Source organism: Neophocaena asiaeorientalis, unplaced genomic scaffold (genome assembly GCF_003031525.2).
Source record: "Neophocaena asiaeorientalis asiaeorientalis breed wild unplaced genomic scaffold, Neophocaena_asiaeorientalis_V1.1 scaffold49, whole genome shotgun sequence".
Classification (NCBI taxonomy): Eukaryota; Metazoa; Chordata; class Mammalia; order Artiodactyla; family Phocoenidae; genus Neophocaena; species Neophocaena asiaeorientalis.
Genome location: NW_020172456.1, coordinates 3,527,282 through 3,548,886, shown reverse-complemented (window position 1 = coordinate 3,548,886; position 21,605 = coordinate 3,527,282). Strand labels below are relative to the sequence as shown.

The 21,605-nt window shown below is 49.4% G+C and overlaps 1 protein-coding gene across 2 annotated transcripts in view; it reads left to right on the top strand.

Annotated features, from left to right (window-relative positions):
• Positions 1 to 21,605, top strand: part of ESRRB (estrogen related receptor beta) — a 176,104-nt gene that overhangs the window by 53,728 nt on the left and 100,771 nt on the right. Inside the window, exon 1 of one of the 2 annotated variants that reach the window (XM_024737877.1) lies at positions 11,586 to 11,862. The exons of the other annotated variant lie outside the window; for it this stretch is intronic. Within the exon in view, the coding sequence (XP_024593645.1) occupies positions 11,813 to 11,862 (50 nt within the window). The 5' untranslated portion in view covers positions 11,586 to 11,812. Of the gene's footprint in view, positions 1 to 11,585; positions 11,863 to 21,605 lie in introns of those variants that run through there. 2 annotated transcript variants of the gene reach the window in all.

Genomic DNA, 21,605 nt, shown 5'->3' with positions numbered 1-21,605 from the left:
CTTATGGGCGAGTCCCTCTCCTGTGAACCCACTTACCGGCTGGCAGGGAAGAGTTGCTCAGGCACTAAATCTATGTAAAGACCCATCCTCTGGCCTATCCTTTGATAATGGGGCAAGAAGTGAGTCTCCCTTGTGGAGTGGCTGGGCTAGCTAGGATCCAAGGAACAAAAGGAAATGTGCATTGGTGGATGTTGGAAGAAACAGGAAAATAAAACCACCTATTCGGTCTCATGGTGGCCTTTCAGAGTGGAAGGGGAAGGAATATGGGGTAAGGAGCCCTCCTTGTTTTATTAGGGAATGTATTCTACCTCCAGAGGGGGCCTCCTAATTTCTCGGGTGTTTGCAGAAACCATTCGCGTGCATCCAGGCTGTTTCAGAATTGCTGCGCGTTTGAACCTGCTCCAACCAAGCAAATTGACCCTAATGGGGAAATTTTCCTTGGCAGTAGATCGTCTTCCTTTTCACCACCCCCTCTGTCGTCTTCCGGCTGCCCTTCATCTTTTCCAAGTCATAGAAAGTTAAAATTCACCCTTTGGCATCATTCCATAAAGTCAGTTGGTTTCTTCCCCAGTGTTATTCTTTCTCTCACACACACCTCCTTCTGATTTGAAAGACCTTCTCTATTATGGATGAACATGTCTTGCTAAATACATGTACAGTGGAAGTAGGTCTGACCCATATTGACTTCCCAGGGCTATGTCCCTAAAGTACTTTTATAAATTGGTTGACTGGACCTAAGCACACATTTTCCCATCCAGCCATTGGCCCTGGGTTCCCAGGCCTGCCCACAGAAGCCTCTTCTCTAGCCATGGGATGCAGCGCAGGTGTGGACTCTCTCAAGGTGACATGGTGGAATGGACAGAGAACACAGGTTTGGGGATGAGCTAGAATTGGGTTCAAATCTCAGATTATCTTCTGGCTTTGAGCCACTTACCCTTAGAGCTACAATTTCCTCCTCAGTAGATAAAATGAGAGTGCTGACACCCACCTCAGATGTAAAGTAGGCTTGATTACCTTGAGTTAGGGCTAACTGGCAGAACAGTTCTGAGTGCCCAGCACAGAGTGGGTGCTCAGTAAATGGTACTTCCCTATCACCCCTCTCCACCGCCATCATTGAGTCTGAAGAGTCGTACTAGAATTGGCATTCTTCAATGAACAATGAAAAAAGAGGAGAAAATGAAAATGCTACAACATTAGCGATGCACCAAAACAGGGAATCGATCATATCATGAATAAGAAAGAGAGTTTCTGTCTCTATTGCTGGTATTAGGTAACAGGCAGAATTATTCAACTGGAGGAAGATGGAGTAGATGGAGACAAGATGAAGACGCTGAGAGGCTGTCTGGACAGTTTCTGGGCTCAGGGCTGGTTACTGCTGGCCTGTTTGGAGGTGAATTCCCTTAAAAATATCCTAGGGGAATGTGGTCAGTTGTCTTTCTCTGTTTCTCAGGACTGCCAGTCCAGCTGGGGGTAGGAAGAGACAGAACAGCTGGGCAAGAGGAGGGATGGTGGACAGACCCTGAATATTTGATGCCTGGACCCACCCTCCTCTACGACAAATTTCTACTGAGTAATAATCATGTAATGATTAATAGTAATCATTATTTTCCTGATTGTTGATTAATTTAAAAATAAACACTTTGAGGGCTTCCCTGGTGGCGCAGTGGTTGAGAGTGGCCTGCCGATGCAGGAAACGCGGGTTCGTTCCCCGGTCCGGGAAGATCCCACGTGCCGCGGAGCGGCTGGGCCCGTGAGCCATGGCCGCTGAGCCTGCACGTCCGGAGCCTGTGCTCCACAACGGGAGAGGCCACAACAGTGAGAGGCCCGCATACCGCAAAATAAATAAATAAATAAATAAACACTGAAACCATGAACAAATTTCAATGTTAAAGATATTATTCAAACTCAGTAAAATTTATCATGTAGGAACTAATATTTGAGCTTACAAATATCCCATCTCACAGTTCTGCTCTGTTTCACTGTTTTAAATTTTAAATGCAAATAAAAATTTCACATAGAATAACAAGATTGAAGTAAGCTGAGTTCTTTCTCTGTCTCTAGGACACCGTGCTATCATTGTTTACTTTGAACCTACCGTTTGAACACAGGGATATGTTTAGTAAGTACCACAGTGACCAAGACACAAACGGGCCATAAGTGAGCTTGAACAATTCTGCATTTTAAGAATGGACTTTTTTTTTTTTTTGAGAGTTATGTTTTATTCGGCAGGAATTTTTAGGACTTCAAGTCTGGGAGGCAGCATCTCAAGTAACGCTGAGAGAACTGCTCCAAGGAGGCCAGGCAGGGCGTCAGGTTATATAGAAGTTTTGCAACAAAAGGGCAGGTCGTCTGACCTTCAAAAGATTATTGTTAATTGAAAAAAAAAACATATCTCGAGTTAAGAAATTTAGCGCTTTTCTATGCATGGGAAGATGCAAGAGTCTGGGCTCACTGAAATCATCCCTTTGATATGCACCTCAGCTATCTGGGGCCAGTATCCTGTGTTTTCACATCCTGAGTTTCCTCAGGGCTACCCGTAGGGAGTAGATGGCAGGTAAAGTATGGACTCTTGAAATACCCAGGGAGCTAAGGGGAGCTAGGTTTGTGTGTGTTTGGCTGACTTCATAACCTCCAGGTGGAATGTGATTTTTATTAAAGAACAGGTAATAAGAACATGCTAATTTGAAGCTTATGTATATTATTAAAACTCAACAACAACTGCAGCAGTCGTTTAGAACTTAGACCAACGAGAGGTTTTCTTGGGGAGGGGTATTTTATCACTGACATTGTTTCGACTTTCTAGAGCAAGACGAGAAAAAAAAGTAGCCTGACTTAGAGTCAGTTTTATTATTGTTTTTACATCCCTACAGACGATGAACCTCTTCTTCTTCCCATCCCATCGGTGGCCTATCGCCACGGCCCTGCCAACGGTAAGGCCCAGGTGTGGCAGGCACTGTTTAGTGCTCACCCACCAGCCATTCCTACTTCCTCCTCTAACAGAAGTCCATCTTGTTTGTCACTGAACGTTAAAAAGTGAGCCTCTCCCCCAGCTTCAGGGAGTAAACATATTTTAAACCAATCATGGCAATCCATTTCTCCTCTGACAGTGATTGCTTCGGGGTCAGTATGTTTCTGGATTCTGGCCAAGAAGATGTGAGGATAAGTCTGCTGGAGTGGGAATGGGGAACTTCTGGGAAAGATTGTCCTCCGGAATCATATCAAATCAAAACAAACAAACACTGAAAAACAAACTAGAGACATAAGGGGTGACATTTCTCCCAGCATAAACACACATATGCATACATCCGCTTCCTGGCTTTGGACACACTCGGTGAGGAAGTGGTGCTTACGCCACAAGACGCAACTTCATCCCTGGGGGAACAAGGCGAAGGTGACAGCCAGTATGCTAAGGACGGCCCACCAAAAAGATGAAACCACCTGCCCCCGGAGTCTTTGCCGTGTGAGATCATAGACTCCTATCCCTGAAGCCACTGGACTCTCCTGGTGCTTGAAGCCAAAACCAGCATAGAGTTATCGTTGAGTGGGTGTGCATGTGGGGAAAGACGGTCACCCAAGGAAGTGGCACAGCTCAGTATGGAGAAAAGCAGGGAGAAGGGAGAGCACAGTGTGTACTGGGCCTCCCGTGGTATGGGGGAGAAGGAAAAGAGGGGAGTGGAGAAGAGACATGGGGCCAGGGGCTTCTGATCTTGGCTTTGGATGGTACCACTGGCCTGAACGTCTTGGCAACTGAACCAGAACCAAGGTATCTGAGTGGATGAGCTGGGGGATGGATGGGGCAGGGTGCACATGGGCATTTGTGAGCCAGGGAGGCTGTTACTAGTGCAGTGACCACCCATGTAATCCATCAATCATTGCACTCACTGTGCTTCTCCTTCCCAAACAAGGAAGGCATAGTAAACAATAAAATAGTGTGAACTGAGAGAAAGTCAGTGGCCCTGAGCCATTTGCTGATTCAGTCTTTATCCTAGCCTTGGTCCCCTAGAAAACAGAGCCTGAGGCCAGCTTTGAAATGCTGATACTTCATTGGAGAGGTACAAGGCCAGGGAATGGAGGGTGGTGTAAAGGGGAGGTGGGGGGGGGAGGACAGATGCCAAGCAATATGACACGGTGTGTACTGTGCTGGCCACCACGTCTCATCTGGCCTCAAAGAGACCTAGCAGGTTGCTTGGGGTGCATGTCTCTTCTGGAAGGTTTATAAAGAGAAACCACACCATGAAACAGGGCACAGAGGGCAGAAAAAAAGGGAAGAACTCAGGGAGCTACCCTCCTGAACTTCTGGGGTGCATCGTCCGGCCCCTCAGTAAACCAAACCTCATGCACCAGACGTGGAGGTGAGACTCAGCCTGAGTGGGTGTCGAGCAAGAGAGAGAAAAATGGAGACAGTCGAGGGAACCTGCAATGACACCTACCGTGTGCACGTGTGGCTCGGGCTCTGGAGCCAGGTAATGTCCTTCAGTGTGCAGGGGCAAGCCATCCCACCTTGTCCCACAGTTGTCCCTCTCCTTGTGGGGCTCAGACACCCTTCAGGAGGCCTTGACGTGTTCTCCACCACTCTTCCATTCCTTTCCTCATCACCCTTCCAGTCTGCTTTCGAAGCAAGTCCCTCAGGGCTGAGCATAAAATTCCATCAGTGCCTTTAGTAAGGGAGAGTAAAGAGGAATTATGGCTGTTCTCTGCTCGGCTGGGTTTTGTAGAATTACCCCAAAGCAGTGTTTATCATGCCATTGAGCTGGAGGCCCATGCTTAATGTACTATCTGTCCTGACCCCAGATGTCTCTCTGCATCGCTGCTCTTCCACCAGCTCTCCTACAGTCTGGCTCATTCTAGGGTCAGTGCTGACAAGTGTATTACCCGTGTTTATCCATATTAAATCTTGTATCGTTGACTGCCCTTTACCCATTTCTGTAAACTCTCTTTGGTCCTCCTGCAGTTTCCCTTCCTGCCTTGCCATGTCCTTCTTGGAAAGGCAAACCCTTCTAAGTCAGGAGTTCTAGTGAAGCTTGTTCCTAATTGTTTACGAAGGATAAAGCCGTTAGAGGTGGCCCTGCTACAAGGCTGGAGACTTCACCTGGAATTGGTACTGACCCACTCATAATTACATCATTCAGAGCAGTGGGGACTTCACCGATGGAGCTGGTTTCATTACAATATACATTTGGGAAGCTAACAGTTGGCCAGCACTTTTCTCATGTAAAAACACAGCCGAAAGCTATCATCTTAATCACGTTTTACATAGCTAGAGCATTTGACAGTTTATAAAACACATGTTTGACTTTTCCTAAAACCTAAAAGCATTTGCTATTTTTCCCTCTCCATAAAACATTTTACTAGAACAAAAATAAAATGCATTTTATTCTGAAAAATAATGAAATAAGCTTTACCTTAACTGAGCCATTAGGAAATGAAAACACAGTTCAATGTTCCCAGGGTTGACTTTTATGTCATTAATGCTAGGGACACAGGCTCAGCCAACATGTTTCTTTGTTCCCAGTAGATAACAACACCTTACATGTGTTTGGTAGTTTAGAATTAATTTGCCCAAAGTTTCATGTATTTCGTGATTTCTTTAAGATGATTATCCCTGAGAAGAGAAATGAACTAAGAGGCATAATCTGTGAGTTTGCAAAGCAAATTCTTCACTCTTTCTGTAGCTAGTGTTGACTGTGAGATTTTGGCAGTTAAAACCATCATCAAAGAAAAAGTTTGCCTTCTACCAATGACGAGGCCCTAGAAACAAATTGTCTGCTTGGTATTTGAAATCAACTGTTTTATGCTTAAATTGATGCAAAAGCCACAAAAAATTAGATGATAAATTAATATGTGACAGATGAAAATAAGGTCAAATCTCTTTGTTATTAGTTACGAAAAAAACCCACAATCCAGGGCTTCCCTGGTGGCGCAGTGGTTGAGAGTCCACCTGCCGATGCAGGGGACACGGGTTCGTGCCCCGGTCCGGGCAGATGTCACATCCCGCGGAGCAACTGGGCCCGTGAGCCATGGCCGCTGAGCCTGCGCGTCCAGAGCCTGTGCTCCGCAGCGGGAGAGGCCACAACAGTGAGAGGCCCGCAAACTGAAAAAAAAAAAAAAAAAAAAAAACCCTACAATCCACTGTAATGGAAAATATTTCATTAGACAGATCATTCATTCAGTTAATCGCTGGTTGTTTAATGCGTCCTAGGTAGCAGGTACTATCAAGGCACATTCTCCTCTCCCCTCCCCCTCCCCACATCCTTCTCCTCCTTCTCTGCCTCTCTTCCTCTCTTTGTACTCCTTCTCTGGATCATCTTTCTTTCCCCCCAAATTTGGCAGGTGACAAAGCTCTTAGAGTCATGATGTGTTCTTATTCTCCTGGTGATGAGGAAGGAAAACGATCTTTGTTTCTATGGAGAGACATGTCCCACCCTCGTGACCCCACAGCTGGCCCACTCACTGCAGTCCCCATCTTGCACAGGGCAAGGAATCTTTTTGGCCAGCAGAGAACTTCAATATGCCATTCAGCTGTGTTGGTGAGAATGGGATCTTGAGGCTCAGGGGAAAAAAAAAAAATGGAGCTTTGAAATATCTGGAAGTTATTCCAAGGCCCCTGGTAAGGATTTCAGATGATGAAACGGCTGATAGTGGTGGTGGGAGGGAACCCAAGCATTTATCCACTCAAGACGTCATCCCCTTCACATTTTATCTTTGGTGTCATGGCGGCAGCACTAATAGGACACGAGCCTTCTTGCCCCAATAATGGCCCATTACAGCTTCAGGAAAAGCCATCATGTTTCCGCAGCATTTATCTGTCAGCAGGAGACTATTATGGGAGCACAAACTCGCATTGTATTAGTGTTATCAGTTCATTATGATTCTTGGGACGCGTGCCAGCCAGTGGGCTGCCAGTCTGCTGACCAGCGCTCGGGGATATAACTCCACACCCCAAATTCAAGCACTGAGAAGAGAGTGGGCCCACAGGGGTGTGTGGTTGGGACATTGTCTCTGGCCAGGAGTCCATGGAGCCCTGGCCTGATCAGCACAGTATCCAGAGATGTCCAGGTTAGGCTGACTCTCCAGGCTGGGCCCACCTTAGTCCTCATGGACCGTCAATGGTTGTGCTTCCCTGACTCACCTCCCCCAGCGCTTACCCTGGGGTGGAACAGAAACAGGCTTGGACTGTGATTCAGACAGTTTCACGGAGGCATCCTCTCCTTCCTGGGCTGGTGGTAAGAATTAACTATACACCTTGTGTTTCTCAAGGCATCATTCTCACCTGGAAACATGGTTTGGGGAACATGGATAAGGTTGAGGGACAGGGACGCTGTAACCAAACAAGCAGTGTCCCGCATTCACCATGCTTAGGGGGCACGTGGTGGAATTGCCAGAAATTCTCGTCGCTCTTGTCTTTTAGTGATGAAGCCATTAGGTCCTCCTGCTAGGTTGCCTGGCTTGAAAGATGAGAAAAGCCTCCCCATTGTTGAGCTGGAAGTAGCCCGTCCAGGGAGGGGATTCAAGAACCCGAGAGACACCGCTCGCTGCTGCCTTGCATGTGCAGAAATGAGCAGTGTCAGGGGCAGCGGGGCGCCTCAAGACAGGGACATACACACCAAGACCAGTGCAAGGTGGCGATCTTCACCACACTTGTGGCAAGGGGTGCTGCGCTGGGGTCAGCCGCATAGATCATGGCAAGACAGCTTGAGTGGCCCTCGAGATCCAGGTGCAGGCGTTCGGACAGCCCATTCTAAGGACTTAGCCAGGCTGGGATGGGAAAGAGTGGGTGGCTAGTGTGGACCTGGGTTCGGCTATGCGTGAGATACTTGGTGCTTTTTGTACCCAGAGGAACATAGATTTGGGGGACAGAACACTCCGAGCTGTGTCTGGGTATGTTTTCCTACTTATCTGCCTCCCGGACCCCACCCCAAGGAGACCACTTGGGGAAGGGTGTGGACACAGAAGTCTGGGTCCCCACCATCTCCCAGGTGATGTGTGTGTGGAGTGTTGTTGCCAAGGGCATGGTTCTGGTTTGTCTTCGTATTCCTTAGGAAAGAGCTTGAACTTGGGCAAGCAGGGAGGAGGGAAAGTGAAGAGACTTGTATACAGAGAGTTAGGAGTTGAATAAGTAGAAACCCGTGCTTTGCCAGTTGCTCGCCATGTGACCTTGGCCCACACAGGGCCATTTACGCATTTCCGTATTTATAAAGTCTGCTGATGATTCTAAATGATTCCCTGAACCCTCCCCACCCACACTCCCCAGCCGTAAGGTCCTACGAATGTAATAAATATCTATTTAAAGGAATTTGTCACAAGAGAAAGTCAGCTGCTGTCCCCTTCTACCCTCCACAATTACTGTGTCTAATACATTTTGTTCCATTCCCTTTGGGCTGACTTGCCCACCTAGGCATGCCAGTACTGGGACACGGGACAGTGAAGGGGTGGCTTAGAGTTTTTTGCTGGGGTGGATTACCAATAGCCCCTGCTCCAGGGGAGCAGTGGAAGATTGAGATGATGACTGGCTGAATGAATTTCAAGCTTGAGGGAGCACAAGAGCCTTGCCCACCCCATTCTACCCCCTTTGTTTTCTGGAGAAGAGATGACATCAGCAAGGCCACGCGGAGTGGTCAGGACCAGATCCCGGAGTCCTCTGCACGCTCCCACACTACCGCTTCTCCAGCTACAGGTGTGGAACCCACTCTAGCTTCGGGAAGGAAATCCATCCCCCCATGAGCTGGCTGAGGACAGAGAGGGAGAAAAGCTGGTACCATGAATAGTGTGTGTCCTGGCCATGTTTGCCTGGAAAAACCACAGGAGAAGCCTGGGTCTGCCAGGCTGAATCAGGTCGCCAGGATGTCTCCACTGGTGGGTCCTCTTCTCCCCTGCAGTGGAGTCCACAGGCTCACACTTGCCAGGGAGGGAAAGGAGGAAGAACTCTGCCCCAGGGCCATGTGCAAGGGGACTGGACAGGCACCGCGGAGGAAGATGGTCAGAAGAGGACCAGATCTTAGGGACCTCATTCTCGCCCTGGAGGACAATCTGCTTGTGCCCAGGGATGAGGCCCTCAGTTCCTGCATCCCTGTGCCTTGGATGCAGACAGTAGTTGTGTGGGCGTTAGCCTAGCTTTTTTTTTTTTTTAATTAATTTTTATTAGAGTATAGCTGAGTTACAGTGTTGTGTTAATTTCCGCTGTACAGCAAAGTGAATCAGTTATACATATACATATATCCACTCTTTTGTAGATTCTATTCCCGTACAGGTCATTACTGAGTAGAGTTGCCTGTGCTGTACGTATTCTTATTAATTATCTACTTTATATAATATATAGTAGCGTGTGTGTGTTTTGAGCCTGTTTTCCCTCATTCGCCCCCAGTGGCTTTGCACCCAATGCTCCGGGCTGTGAAGTTGTCTTTCTTTTCATGCTCCATTGACTGTGCTCTGTCTCCAGTTTAAAAAAGGTGCACCCACCCAAAGCAAGGAGCCAACAGATCTCATACAACCTGTCAGGGACTAAGCCCCTCCAGGGTAGCCAGCCTGTGGGCTTTGCCCACTCCCACCCTCCAAACTGCTGTGGTCTAACATTTCATTCAACAAAGTCTTTATCAAGCAACTGCTGTGTGCTAGGCACCGGTAAGCACTGGGGTTTCTCCAGTGAGCAAAGACAGACAAGGTCCCTGCCCTTATGGAGCTTACAATCTAGTGTGTGTGTGCCGGCGTAGGGGGTATTATTCATACCAATATGCGTATAATTGCAAACTAATAAATTACCTGAAGCAAGGCAAATAGCAGAAGGTTCTGGCGTGATCTGGAAGGTGGGGCGTTCTAGGTGGCAGGGGCAGAGCCTGAGGGGGACACGGCACGGACTGAGGAGAGGTGGGGAGACAACAGGAGCCTGTCATCTGGGGCTTGCCTTGTAGACCACAGGGAAGGACTGGGGCCTTTTTCCTGATTGCAACAAATTGCAAAGGAGACTTTGGGTGTGCATCTGACAGTGCACTCCCTGGCTGCTGTGGCTTGGAGAGTGGATTTCCAGGGGCCAGAAAGGATACAGAGAAACCAGTCACTGAGGTCTTGGCAAGAGATGGTGGTTGTGTCTCTGCACCTCTCTTTCCGTCTCCAACGTAACCAAGTACCTATGTGATTAAAACAATCCGGGCTGCCAGGGGTTCTGCTGACAGAGTCGACATCTTCATCCATCTCTGTGTGAGATATCTGCCAGCGCCCCGAGCCTGGAGAATCCCATGCGTTCCTGCACTTCAGCACATAGGAAAAACCTCAGCTTTGTTTCCCAGCCTGCACGAGCTTCCATTTATCCAAGTCAAGTATCATCTGCTGTCTTGCTGCCCATTCCCCAGCCCCTCCTGAGTGGCCAGCCCCTCCTGGGGTTGCTCACAACCCCCCTGCTTTTATTCCTGAAGTGCTTGGACACTGCCTGCAGTTACACTCCATTTAGACATTATTTGGGTGATAAAATGAAATTCCCCCCCCCCTTGGGCTCCTTGTCTTTTGCAGAATATAGGAGAATAAGGTGGTGGTCTCTCCTGAGGGCTTTTCCCCTTCCTTAAATAATTCTATACCTGTCCTCTCCCCACACTCATGTGAATCATCAAATTGATTATCCCTGTGGCTGTCACATCTCAAAAGATGACAAGCCCCAGAAGAAGGATTGGGGCTCGACGTAAAGCTGGTTTTGGTACAGTGGCAGCCCGTAACATTCAGGTTCTTGGAGGGAGCAGCAGACAGGGATTGCAGGTGTGTTTGTAGCTGGGGATTCAGGTGTGTATGTTGAAGTGTCTACTTGTGCCTCGAAGTGGATGTGGCAGGTAAGTTGGTTGTTCAACCACAACTGTGTTTTTCTAAGCAGACAGGAATTTATTTGCTCGTGTCTGTGTCCTGGGTACCGTTTCTGAGAGTTGCCAGTGAGCATCATTTTATACATCTAGAGAGTGTCTCATAGAAGCGTGCCCTGCGTCTCACCATATGAGAGCCTTTCAGAACCCACTGGCCCAGGTGATGAGAGCTGGGAAGGGAATCAGTTTCTATCCTGTTCTCTCTTGCTGGGCCTCACCTGCTGGCCTGACCCTTTGCACTTCTGTGCACCAAACACCAGGTTTGAGGCTATGAATTTCTAAGGCGCTGGCCTCTTCTCCTTGATATGAGGGAGGAGAAATGTGACTCATTTTTAATTTGTAAAACAGACCCCTTCCGAAAGGCTGAGGGGTGAGTTTGCTAAACCTGCCAGTTAAAAGATAGGATGGGGGTGAGAAGATATACAAGGGGCATATCTTTCAACCCCCCAAACCCACCAGCCAGTTGGACAATTTTTTTTTTCTTTAATGGCGAGAGGACAGGCCTTGCAGCTCTACAGCACAATCCTACTCTTCAGGAGGTGGGGACCTCGCGCGAGCGTCTGATTCCATTGAAGTCTCTCTGGCTCACCCCCCTCCCCCCACCCCAGCTCGATTCTGTCACTTTAAGTCCAGCCCCTGAGAGATAGCCAATAGGAGCCAAACCATACATCAGTCTCCCAGCCTTAAAGCTACAGTAGGGTTAGTGGGCTCCAAGTCTCTGGTGCCCGAGCCTCCTCCACGGCTTCCCATCCCCTCTGCCCGCTCGGAGTGTGTGCATCAGTGGGAGCGCTGGGCTGGGCGCGCAAGGCTCTCTGCCTCCCTCTCGCCCCACCACGGTGCTTCCTTCCACTCTGCCTTCTCCCGCTCACCGTGCCCCTGCCCGGACTCGCACCTCGCCGGTGCCCTTCACTCGCTCTTCCGCGTGATTTCCCCGCCGCCTTTCTCTACCAACTGGGAATGCTAAAAGGGGACTGATGGACGTGTCAGAACTCTGCATCCCGGACCCCCTCGGCTACCACAACCAGTAGGTCCTCTGCTTCTCCGTCTGTGTCTGTCCTTCCGTCTGGGTGTCGCAGTTCTTCTTCTAGGCATTCTTGAAGTGGCAGGGATCCTGGGGGCACTTGGGGGGGTGGGGAGGTTGGAAAGGGAAAACCACCCACTTCCTGGGTTTCCTTCTGGGGATAAACCCGACTCTAACTTTTCCCTCACCCCCTTTTACAAACCCTCACTTTTAGGTAAGAGCGGAGCTTTCTCATTCACTCTTTCTCTCAGACCTTCCCTGCGGGGAGAAAATCTTTGCGTTTCTGTGGGTTGGGGAGGAGCAAGCCTAGAACAGGTGCGGGAGTGTCGCAAGGATACCGGGTCCCATCCGGGAAAGCCTCCCTGCGAGCCCTTTGACTTTAATGTTTATTTCCATACTGGGGGAACGATCCCGGCAAGGGGACGAAATCGAACGTGCCGCGCAGGTTTGGAAACTGTGGGCGGCCAGCGCCGCCTCGCACCGCAGTCCCAGTGGGGCGCCCCGAGGGCACGCACGCGGCGCGGTGGACTCAAGCCACCCCAGGGGTGCGGGCGGCGCGGCCCGGGCAGACTGCGCCCCGCACGCCCCGCGAGGGGAGCCCGCATCCCGCTGGGAGTGGGGACAGTCGGCTCAGCGCAGCGGCGGAGGCAAAGTTGGTTCGCGGCTTTAGGAGAGGCTGCGCCCTGCGAAACAGACTGGCGTGATTTCCGTGCCCCGGGGCGGCTTAGCGCTCGCCTCCCTGGAACCCTGGGTTGTCTGAGCGGCGTGCGCGTGGGTGACGGCGGGGACTGCAGGAAGCGACTCGCAGTAACCGCGGGTCCCCGAGCTTGGGCAGCGTGCCGAGCGCGCAGAGTGAGGAAGCGGAGAACTGATTCCCTGAACGGTGGGAGGCTGCCCCGCGCGGCCAGCCTGGGCTCTCCGGGGTCCTGCCCCGGCCACCCGCGGTTTCCCTCCCAGGGCCCTCCGCGGTTGTCGTCCCACCTGCCCGGGTACCTGCCCTGGTCTCCCCGCGGGCTCTACGCGTGCCGCCGCGCTCCGGGCTGGTGTCCCGGCGTCGGGGTGTGGGCGCGTGCAAAGTGGTCCCTCGGAAGGCTTCAAACAATAATACAATGAAAACTCTAGGTTCTCGCGGAACTGTTTAACTTCTTCCTCTTTTTCCTCCCCCTTTTTTTTCCTGAAGCAAACAGAACTACCAAAGTCAGTTCTCGTACCGCCATCCTTTCATTTTTGTACCACCCCTTCCTCCCAAGAACCGCGACATCCCTACAACAATACTCTGGATAACGTGGGGTCCCAGGAAGTGTGATTACATCCCCCTCGCTGCACAGAATACCTCCACCCCAGGTGGACCACGCGTGAGAGAGGAGGCAACTTCACAGCAGCATCTCCTGGGGGTGACCGGACTGTCCAGCCTCCACGCTGACCTTTTTGCTTGTAGTTTTGGGGTTTCCCTCGGCAGAGGGTCCTTTAGATGCCGCCAGAATTTAGACAGAGTGTCAGAAGAAGGCGATTGCGTTGGGAGATGAGGGGAATCTTTAATTATAATGGATTCAGATTTCCATTAGTTTGAAAAGTGGCTTTTCATTCTCTTTAAAGGTTACACTGATCCCAGCTTGCGTGGCTGGTGGGGGTGGAGTGAGGGGTAGTTTCACGCTCCTTCCGTAAGAGAGTGGGAGCCCCCAAAGGAACCTCCGGCGTGGGCGAAGCTGTGAACAATGTAGGATGTTTGTGGGGGCATTTCCTCATGTAAAACTACCAAGTACGACAAATATTGGATATTTAAATTATTTAGGTCACTCTCTCCAGAGGTGCCTTCTTTAGTTGAGCTTGAAATATCTATGTATTTGTCCCTGGCTCAAGTCACAGTCAATAAATATGAAATTTCCTATGGGGAAGTACATCTTTTGATTATGTTGACCAAGAAAGCAAGGAGAGATGGGGGATTTAGCAGTTGGGTAATTCATCGAGTTGACGGCAACCCTGGCTTGAGTTTGAGGAGAAATATGGGCAAAAAAAGAATGTCGGGGAAGCGGCAAAGGGGAGAGAGGGAGCTGAGGTCCTGGGTGTCTGGGAAATGTTTGAAGTGGAAATCAGTTATAAAGTAAGCCTGAGAGTGGTTTGAACTCCCTAGCCTTCTTGGTTTCTTTGCAAGGAATTAGCGTCTCACTCCATGGGACAGAGGAAAAGCCAGAAACATGCCTGCTTTTTCTACGGAGAAGCTAAGCATCCCTGTGAGATGCTGTTTCTCAGAGCCCAGGACCTGCTGGGCAACCGCCAAAGCATTAGTGAGCTGGCCCCATATACAGGTGTGTGCCTCCTGGCGAGGGTTTACCTCTGCTGTAGTCACAGGGGTCCAAAATTTCCAAGGACGAGTTTGTGGAGGTCAGAGGCTGGTTTGGGGGGAGGCGTCTTTCTGACCTCAGCCCCGGTGCTTCACAAGCAGCTTTAGAGCCACTGGTAGCAAAGTAACAAGACAGAGGACTGCATTGTTTGGTCTGTTGGAAGGACCATAGAATGAATCCATCCATTACGGTGCCGATGTTTCTTGGGGAACATATGCAAGAGTGGGTTCGAGTGCTCTGTACACACAATTTCTACCTCTTTGGCTTAGTTGATATCCCTGGACTGGAAAAAACCCAAGGGTGCAGGGACCACAGTCCAGTGAGAAAGAACTTCCCATACTTCCTTCTCACCTGCTGATACACAGAGAGCATTTTTTTAATGCTTTAGTGTTATTTTCACTTTCCAGGTGAGAAATTAACACACACACACACACACACACACACACAGATACACCCGGACCTTCGTACCTTTCTCTCCTTCATTTTCATTTTCCTGTAGCCAATCCTGTAGGTGATTCCATTACCAGTTCTAATCAATATTTTATGTACATATATAATCAGCCAGAGTGGGAGTGAGTGTGCTGGCCTGTGTGGGATTGTGTACAAATGCGTCGGGGACGGACCTGATGGAGACCCTCAGCATAAAATCCAGGGAGCAGGGGGCGCTGCGTCACCCAGGGTCCGATGACCACTTTGCTGATGTTAAAGAAACAGAGAACAAACTGTCCTGAAGGTAAAATATGTGGGTTCACACGTAGGAAAAATGCCACATGGTAATTCAGAATCAGTGACCCGGAGAAAAACAAAGGGGGAAATTAATTTTTAATGGTACATGTAAAAATAAATCAGAGTGAGGACATTAGTCTTGGTTTTCTGAGGGAGGAGCTCTAGGAAATAAACTTTTACGTGCCTGCCACACTTCTGGAGGTGTGGGCTGCCATGGAAGAGGGTGGGCTCGTTCAGGCCTGAGGGTGATAAACTAGGAGGAAACAGTGGGTCAACGCAGAGGGCCCCAGTCCCTGATAAGGCCCTTTCCAGCTCAGTGAGGTCTTGACATCAACTGGAAATTTCCTCTCGGAGCTTATTTCCCCAACTCCATTTTACAAACAGTCCTCGATTTTACCAATAATTGGGACATATAAAAATATGTTTCTTAAAAAAATATATATGAAGAAACAAACTGACCCACCAAACAAGAACATTTCCATTCTATTGATTTGGAGTAATCAATACCTATTCCATTTAGTCTAAGAGAGGAGGGACAGAGGGGACTTTCGGGGAAAGCTCTGTGAGGGAAGTGGCTGTGATAGAGATTTCATGTCACAACCCTGCCTTCTCAGAGTGCCCCCCCCCCACCCCGGCCCTAGCCCAGGGGGCCTTCGTGACCTTGTCCTGTGTGTTTGATCCGTATTCCTGATAATGGGACATTTTGCCAAATGGTTTTTATTTAAGATAATCCATACTCATTGAAAGTTTGTCACCTTCCTCAGTGCTCTGCAAAATGCCTGGTTTCTTTTGAGCAGTTGGAACTGGGAAGCTCTGTACAAGTCTGGCCAAAAAGAGGGGTGGGTTATGAGAGAGACATTGCGAGCGTGTTTGCCTGGCGGGTGGGCGATGGAGCTGGCTGTGTGAGGATTCAAAAGGAAATCAAGTTCAGTTCGGAAGACAGCCGAACAGTTAGATAAGAGGCGGGATGCTTTTGACATGGTTCTGCAGCGCTGTTCCCTAGAACTTGTCTTCGCGGATGCTTTAAGTGGTTTCCTCAATATGTTCTAATTTAAGGGGAAGGAATAGCAGATACTTAGACCGTAATCCACTCCTTCAAAGTAAAGTCCAGAGCCCACACCCTGAACACCCCAGGCCGGTGCCTTTCCACACCTACTAGCCATCATCTGGCTCTGTCTTTTCTCTCTGCAAGCAAGGCCCTCCCAGTCTCTTCCAGCTTGACCAGGAGGTCTGCCCAGAATTAGTCAGGACTCCTCACAGCTCTTGCTGGGAGCTTCTTTCTTGGTATCGGGTGGCTTTTGGCTGAATGATCCCATGGGGGACCCCAGCATGGCTTGAGGGCTGAGCCTCTGATGTCCTCCGTAGTGGCTGTGGTTCCCAGAGGGTGCGTGGGCCCAGGAGGGGGCTGCTAGTAGGGGGTCCACAGACCATGCCAGGAATCCTGGAAGGGCTCAACTTGGGGATGCTGGGACCAGACAAATCTGAGCCCACCTCCTGCCCTTGAGGTCATTTGCTGATTTCTAGGGATAAATCAAAGGTCTTTTTAACACTGTTAAGTGCTGGTGACCCCTGACTGGGTTTCATCTCTGGTGAGCATCCCCTTTCTCAGTCCCATCAGCCTCAGACCTCCGGGGAAGGGTCACATGCATGGTCATTCCTCGGAGGAGAGGCCCATAGGCTTCTGCTGGCCCCGGTGTCCCGCGTGGCTGGGGTGGCCTGCGGCAGGATCACATCCCGGTTGTCCCATGGGCTGGTATGGCCAGGTCCCTGCGCAGGGAGGTTGCGGTGTTTATAATTGCAAATGTAATTAGCAGACCAGCTCTGGGGGGACTGGGAAGCTCAACTTCTCTGCACATCACAGTGACCCCTGTGCTGGCTGGCCGGCAGATTAACCCTCCCCGGGCCAGCCTGCCCCTGCCCTCCCTCTGGTGAGGCCGCTGACCTTTCACTGATAATGGCAGGGCTGTCCCGGGGGAGGGATGGCAGGGCCAGACCCCTTCCTCGGAGAGGTTGTCAGGGCAATGCCTGGGAGAGGTCAGTCGCTGAGGGTGTAGTTTTTCCCTAGGCCACTGGGCATGTGACCCTTACCACTAGTGACAGTGTGACCCCACATGGCAGGCTGCCCTGGGGCATTTCCTCGTGCACTTCCTGGGCCACGCTGGAAGCAGGTCACCAGAAGACTTCGGGTGCGTGCTGGTCTGTGGCTCTGGGCGCCTTGCTGGGGAAAGCAGGGCTCTGGAGGGGGCGTCCTGTGGCTTCGGAAGACTGCTCCTGGGGCTCAGCGAGCAGAGGGGAGTGAGTGCCTGCTGGCCCCCAGGTTCTGCGGGGCTGCCCCCACTCCGGATGTGGCACGGGGAGGCACGCCATAGGACAGCGTGGGCTCAGTTTGTCCCTAGGAGCAGAGACCGCCAAGCAACCATCCAACAAAAGACACTGACAGGGCTTCCCTGGTGGCGCAGTGGTTGAGAGTCCGCCTGCCGATGCAGGGGACACGGGTTCGTGCCCCGGTCCGGGAGGATCCCACATGCCACAGAGCGGCTGGGACCGTGAGCCATGGCCGCTAAGCCTGTGCGTCCGGAGCCTGTGCTCCGCAACGGGAGAGGCCACAGCAGTGAGAGGCCCATACCGCAAAAATAAAAAAAAAAAGACACTGACAAACGAGGTGAGTGGGAAACTTGGAGCCGCCTGGTCCCTAGCCCCAGCCCCTCCTGTGAGTGTACTGGTCTCTGCCCACTTAGAGGGCCTTTCTATACCGATCAGGATTAGAACAGAAAGGATTTTTAATAGCACCTTTAGTTGTAAGCATTGGCTTAAGGGAGTGTCAAGACCTTTCTTGTTGCCGTCAACACCCTTGATATAGAGGATATCTCTGAACCCCGAAACGTCAAGAGCCGCATCTGTTCCTAGGAGAGTGTCTGTGTGTGTACGGGTGTGAGAGCGTGCTGTGGTGGGGTCCCCTTTCAGATGGGCGTCACGGGGGCGACGGGCTCTGCTGTTTAAACACAGCCCCGGCCACCCTGCCTTTTACCCCTTGCCTAGACTGAGGTCAGGCTGTGGCCACATTTCCATGAGGGGCTGCTGAGGCTTGGGGTTTTTCCGTGGTGTGAGAGGGAGCGCAGAGAGACTCAAGGGCTGGCTGTCCCTGCTGCCAGAGGAGTTCAGTCTTTCTTTAGAGGCTCTCTTGAGTTTTCTGGGCCTGGGTAAGGCTGGCAGACCCCAGAGAAGGTGAGCAGGCCGTACTGCCCTTCTCCAGCAGAACAGATGGCCACGCTCAAAGGAGCATTGGGATTTCTGCCCCAGGTCCCCGACTAACCCTTCTCTCCCTGGATAGGGCCATTGACAGTCTATCGCTAAAAAGGTCAAACGTGTTCTTAAGTCAAGGAAAATCAGACTGGTTTTAATCTGCCCATGGGATGTTCAGTATGGAATTGGACAAGATGGGGGAAAAATCTATTGGCAAAATGTCTTAAATTCAGAGTTGTGTGTGCTTGGGTTAAAATAAGCCCCAAGCAAAAGTTTTCCTGGGGGTTACAGACATAAGTTTTTTCATCTTCATTTTGCCATGCTTTTTAACCTATACACATTGTAGTCCCAAAGAAGTTTTTTTCCCCTTCTTTTCCTCTCTGTCTCCCTTCCCCCCTCTCTCTCCCTCTCTCTCTCTTTAAATTTCTGTCCTCTGTTCCTTAGGACTTTAAAATATCCTATTCAATATTGTCATTTGGTGTCCCCGGGATTGAGCCTTTTCTGGAAATGGTTTTCTGGATAATGTTATTTTGTTTCTCAATGTCATTTCATCCAGAGGTCAAAAGGCAGTTAAACAAACTCCAACAAGCTTTTGTTTTTATCTTCTTGTTTCAAATGTGATCGATTTTCATTTAAAACTGTATCAGAATCCTCTCCTGCCAGTTACAGCAGCAGTCAGCCTCACGCCTCATCGGTGTTTACTGAAACACTACATTAAAATTGCACAGATGTGAAGGGCCCAATTAGAGTCAAGCTTTTCTATCTAGGAAGCCGTGAGTTTCAAAACCCCAAATGCTAAGTGTTATTTTAACGTGGCTCTTTATTTTTTTTAATTGCTTGAATTAACTTGAATTCATAAATTTGGGTTTTTTTTCTTCTTATTGTTAGAAAATTCTTAAAGTATTATATTTACTTAGATTTATGCTTTCGGTTTTTTCACCTGGCTTGTATGTTTAAAAAGATACCCGGCAAAAGGTTTTTGATCATCACTGGTCTTTTCGTGTGTTCTTGGTTTCTAAAGGGCAAAGAACAAGGAAATACAGTCGTAAGAAAATGCTCTAGGGGAGGGTGGAGGATGTGAAGGGTGATGCTTCAGATGAAATTCTCTCATGTCTTCTACAATTTAACATTTTCCTTTGTCTTATTTTTTTCCCTCTATTTTCATCCCAACTTGCTCTAGTTTGCCTTTGTCCTTTCGTCCCTCTTTGGTTTTATACGTTTTGGAGGAAGGAGTGTAGGGTGTGTGCGTCTGTGTGTGTGTCTACCTGAGCGTGTGTGCATGTGTGTGTGTCTGAGCGTGAGGGTGTGTTGGAGCCGTTTTGAGCTGCTGCGTGCGATTAGCCGAGACAAGTCCCAAAGCAGAACGGCTATTGTGGGCCACCCTGTTCCGATTCAGCCATCAAGGTCTTGACCCACTGTCAATGGCCTGCTCGCATTTGGTGGGGACACCAAAGAGGGTAAAAACCGTACGTTCCAGGTTGGTTGTCTGTTACCTGAGGAGGTACAGGTGAGAGGGTGTCAGGACGCACCAAACTTTATTCGAAGTCTATTTTTCCATCTCTCTGCTCTCTTATCTCACTTCCTAGCACGTTGAGCTCTAGTTTGGGATCCTGGTGTTGCTGAGTGAATGAGCTAGCGTATGCTTTTGTTTTTGCTCTCCTAATCGATCGGCAGAAAACATTCCCTTTTGATGGTGAGACATGTCTTCAGCACGCATGCAGAGTGCAGTATTTATCCTTTTCCTTTTAGCCTCACTCTTTGTCATTTGTCCCTTGGGTGTGTTGACATTGTCTACCTAAGCAGTCAGGCTAACAAGCTTTGGCAGAAACAACACCGCTTTCACAGAAATAATAGCAAGAATGTGATGGTTGTAATATTATAACAGTAATAACAGCTTGCAGCTTTTTCTTCCCCAAAAGCGCAAAGCAATTCTCATAACCAGTCTCCTCGTGGTAACTGGATTAGGGTTGCTGTGTCTTGCCTCTGAACATAAATGTTTTTCTGCAAACATAACTTGCACAGGCTTCAGGTTTGCATGTCTAAATTCATCCAAGAGCAAAAAATGCCTGGTGTTTGAAATTTGAACAGACTGGTGAAGGAGAATATGGTGTCAGCCACACGGTCCCCCTCAGAAATGCTAGGTGTGTTGCCTTTGAACTGGGAAGGGAGAAATGTTTCTTGTAAAGGACACTGGGTTGGGTCTGACCCTCCTGTCACAAGCATCTGAGGTCCATGCCAGGCTCTGCCTCTCCATGCCCTCAACGTTCCTTGGTTCCTCTGGCTGCAATCTCAGGAGAAGTTTGCAGACCAAAGGCACACAGAGGACAAGAGGGGTTATGACTTGGCACATGTGAATAGCTGGGAAAAGAACTGGGTGAAGAGAGAGGCAAAGTCACCTCACCACCCTTGATCACCTTCTTGGCCATTCAGCGTCTCCCAGGGCTGCTGTCCCTGTTCCTGGGTACCTCAACCTGTTCTCTGGAGGCAGAAATTAGAGGGAGGGCACCAGGGAGCCACCCCCTCTGGTCCCTGAGACCCCTCTTGTGACTTTTCATGCAGATACCCAGGCCTGGACCGGCTCACCTGCAAACTGCTCATCTGTGCATTACTTTTGAAATTGGTGCTGCCTTTGTTATTTCCTCTCTCACCACCACCCCCTATTTTTGTATGTGCGACTTGGAAATAGGAGACAGCCTAATATACCAGCCTAACATAACAGGAGACACCTAATATACCAAGGTCCCACGACTGTATTTTTTTTCTACTTCAGTATTCTTACTCGTGTTCTTACTCAATTTTTCCCCCCAAAATACCCAACAACCTAAATTTTTGGGTTATTAATTGATTATTATCTGATTTAACAAACAAAACATCCTACCCCACAAGGAATCCCAGCAAGGATCTGGCTGTGTTGCTGAGGCTGAGATCTGCTTTTTTCCCCCTCAGTCGGTGAGAAATGTTATAGCTTCAATTCCCTTGCTGGACCCTGAGTAAAAAATTAATTCATGAATAATAAAAACCAATCAGTCTTGTTGAGTTAAGAAGGATTAGGAGAAAGGGTGTTTTTTCTTACAGAGAACATTTGGAATCTGCGTGTCATTGTCACCGAGTGTTCGGGGTGGCTTGAGCGTGCCTTTATTCACAGCAAATGAGCTGTTTATTATCCCGAAGTGTAACACGTCTTCCTCAGTTGTAAGGCCAACTTACTGAAGATCGTTATGGGTTTCCCTCCCAGTTCTCTCCCACGATCCCATACCGCAAGTCAGTGATCATTCATTGAAATTAAGACAGTTCCCTGTGTAAGTGGCACATAACCAAAGAGCAACAGACCCGGCATTGCATTATGAATAAGCCAGTTTGTTGATCCAATGGAGTCTGTCTCTCGATTTCCCTCCCCTTTCTTTCCCTGGGAAGTAATTGACTAGAAATTTACAT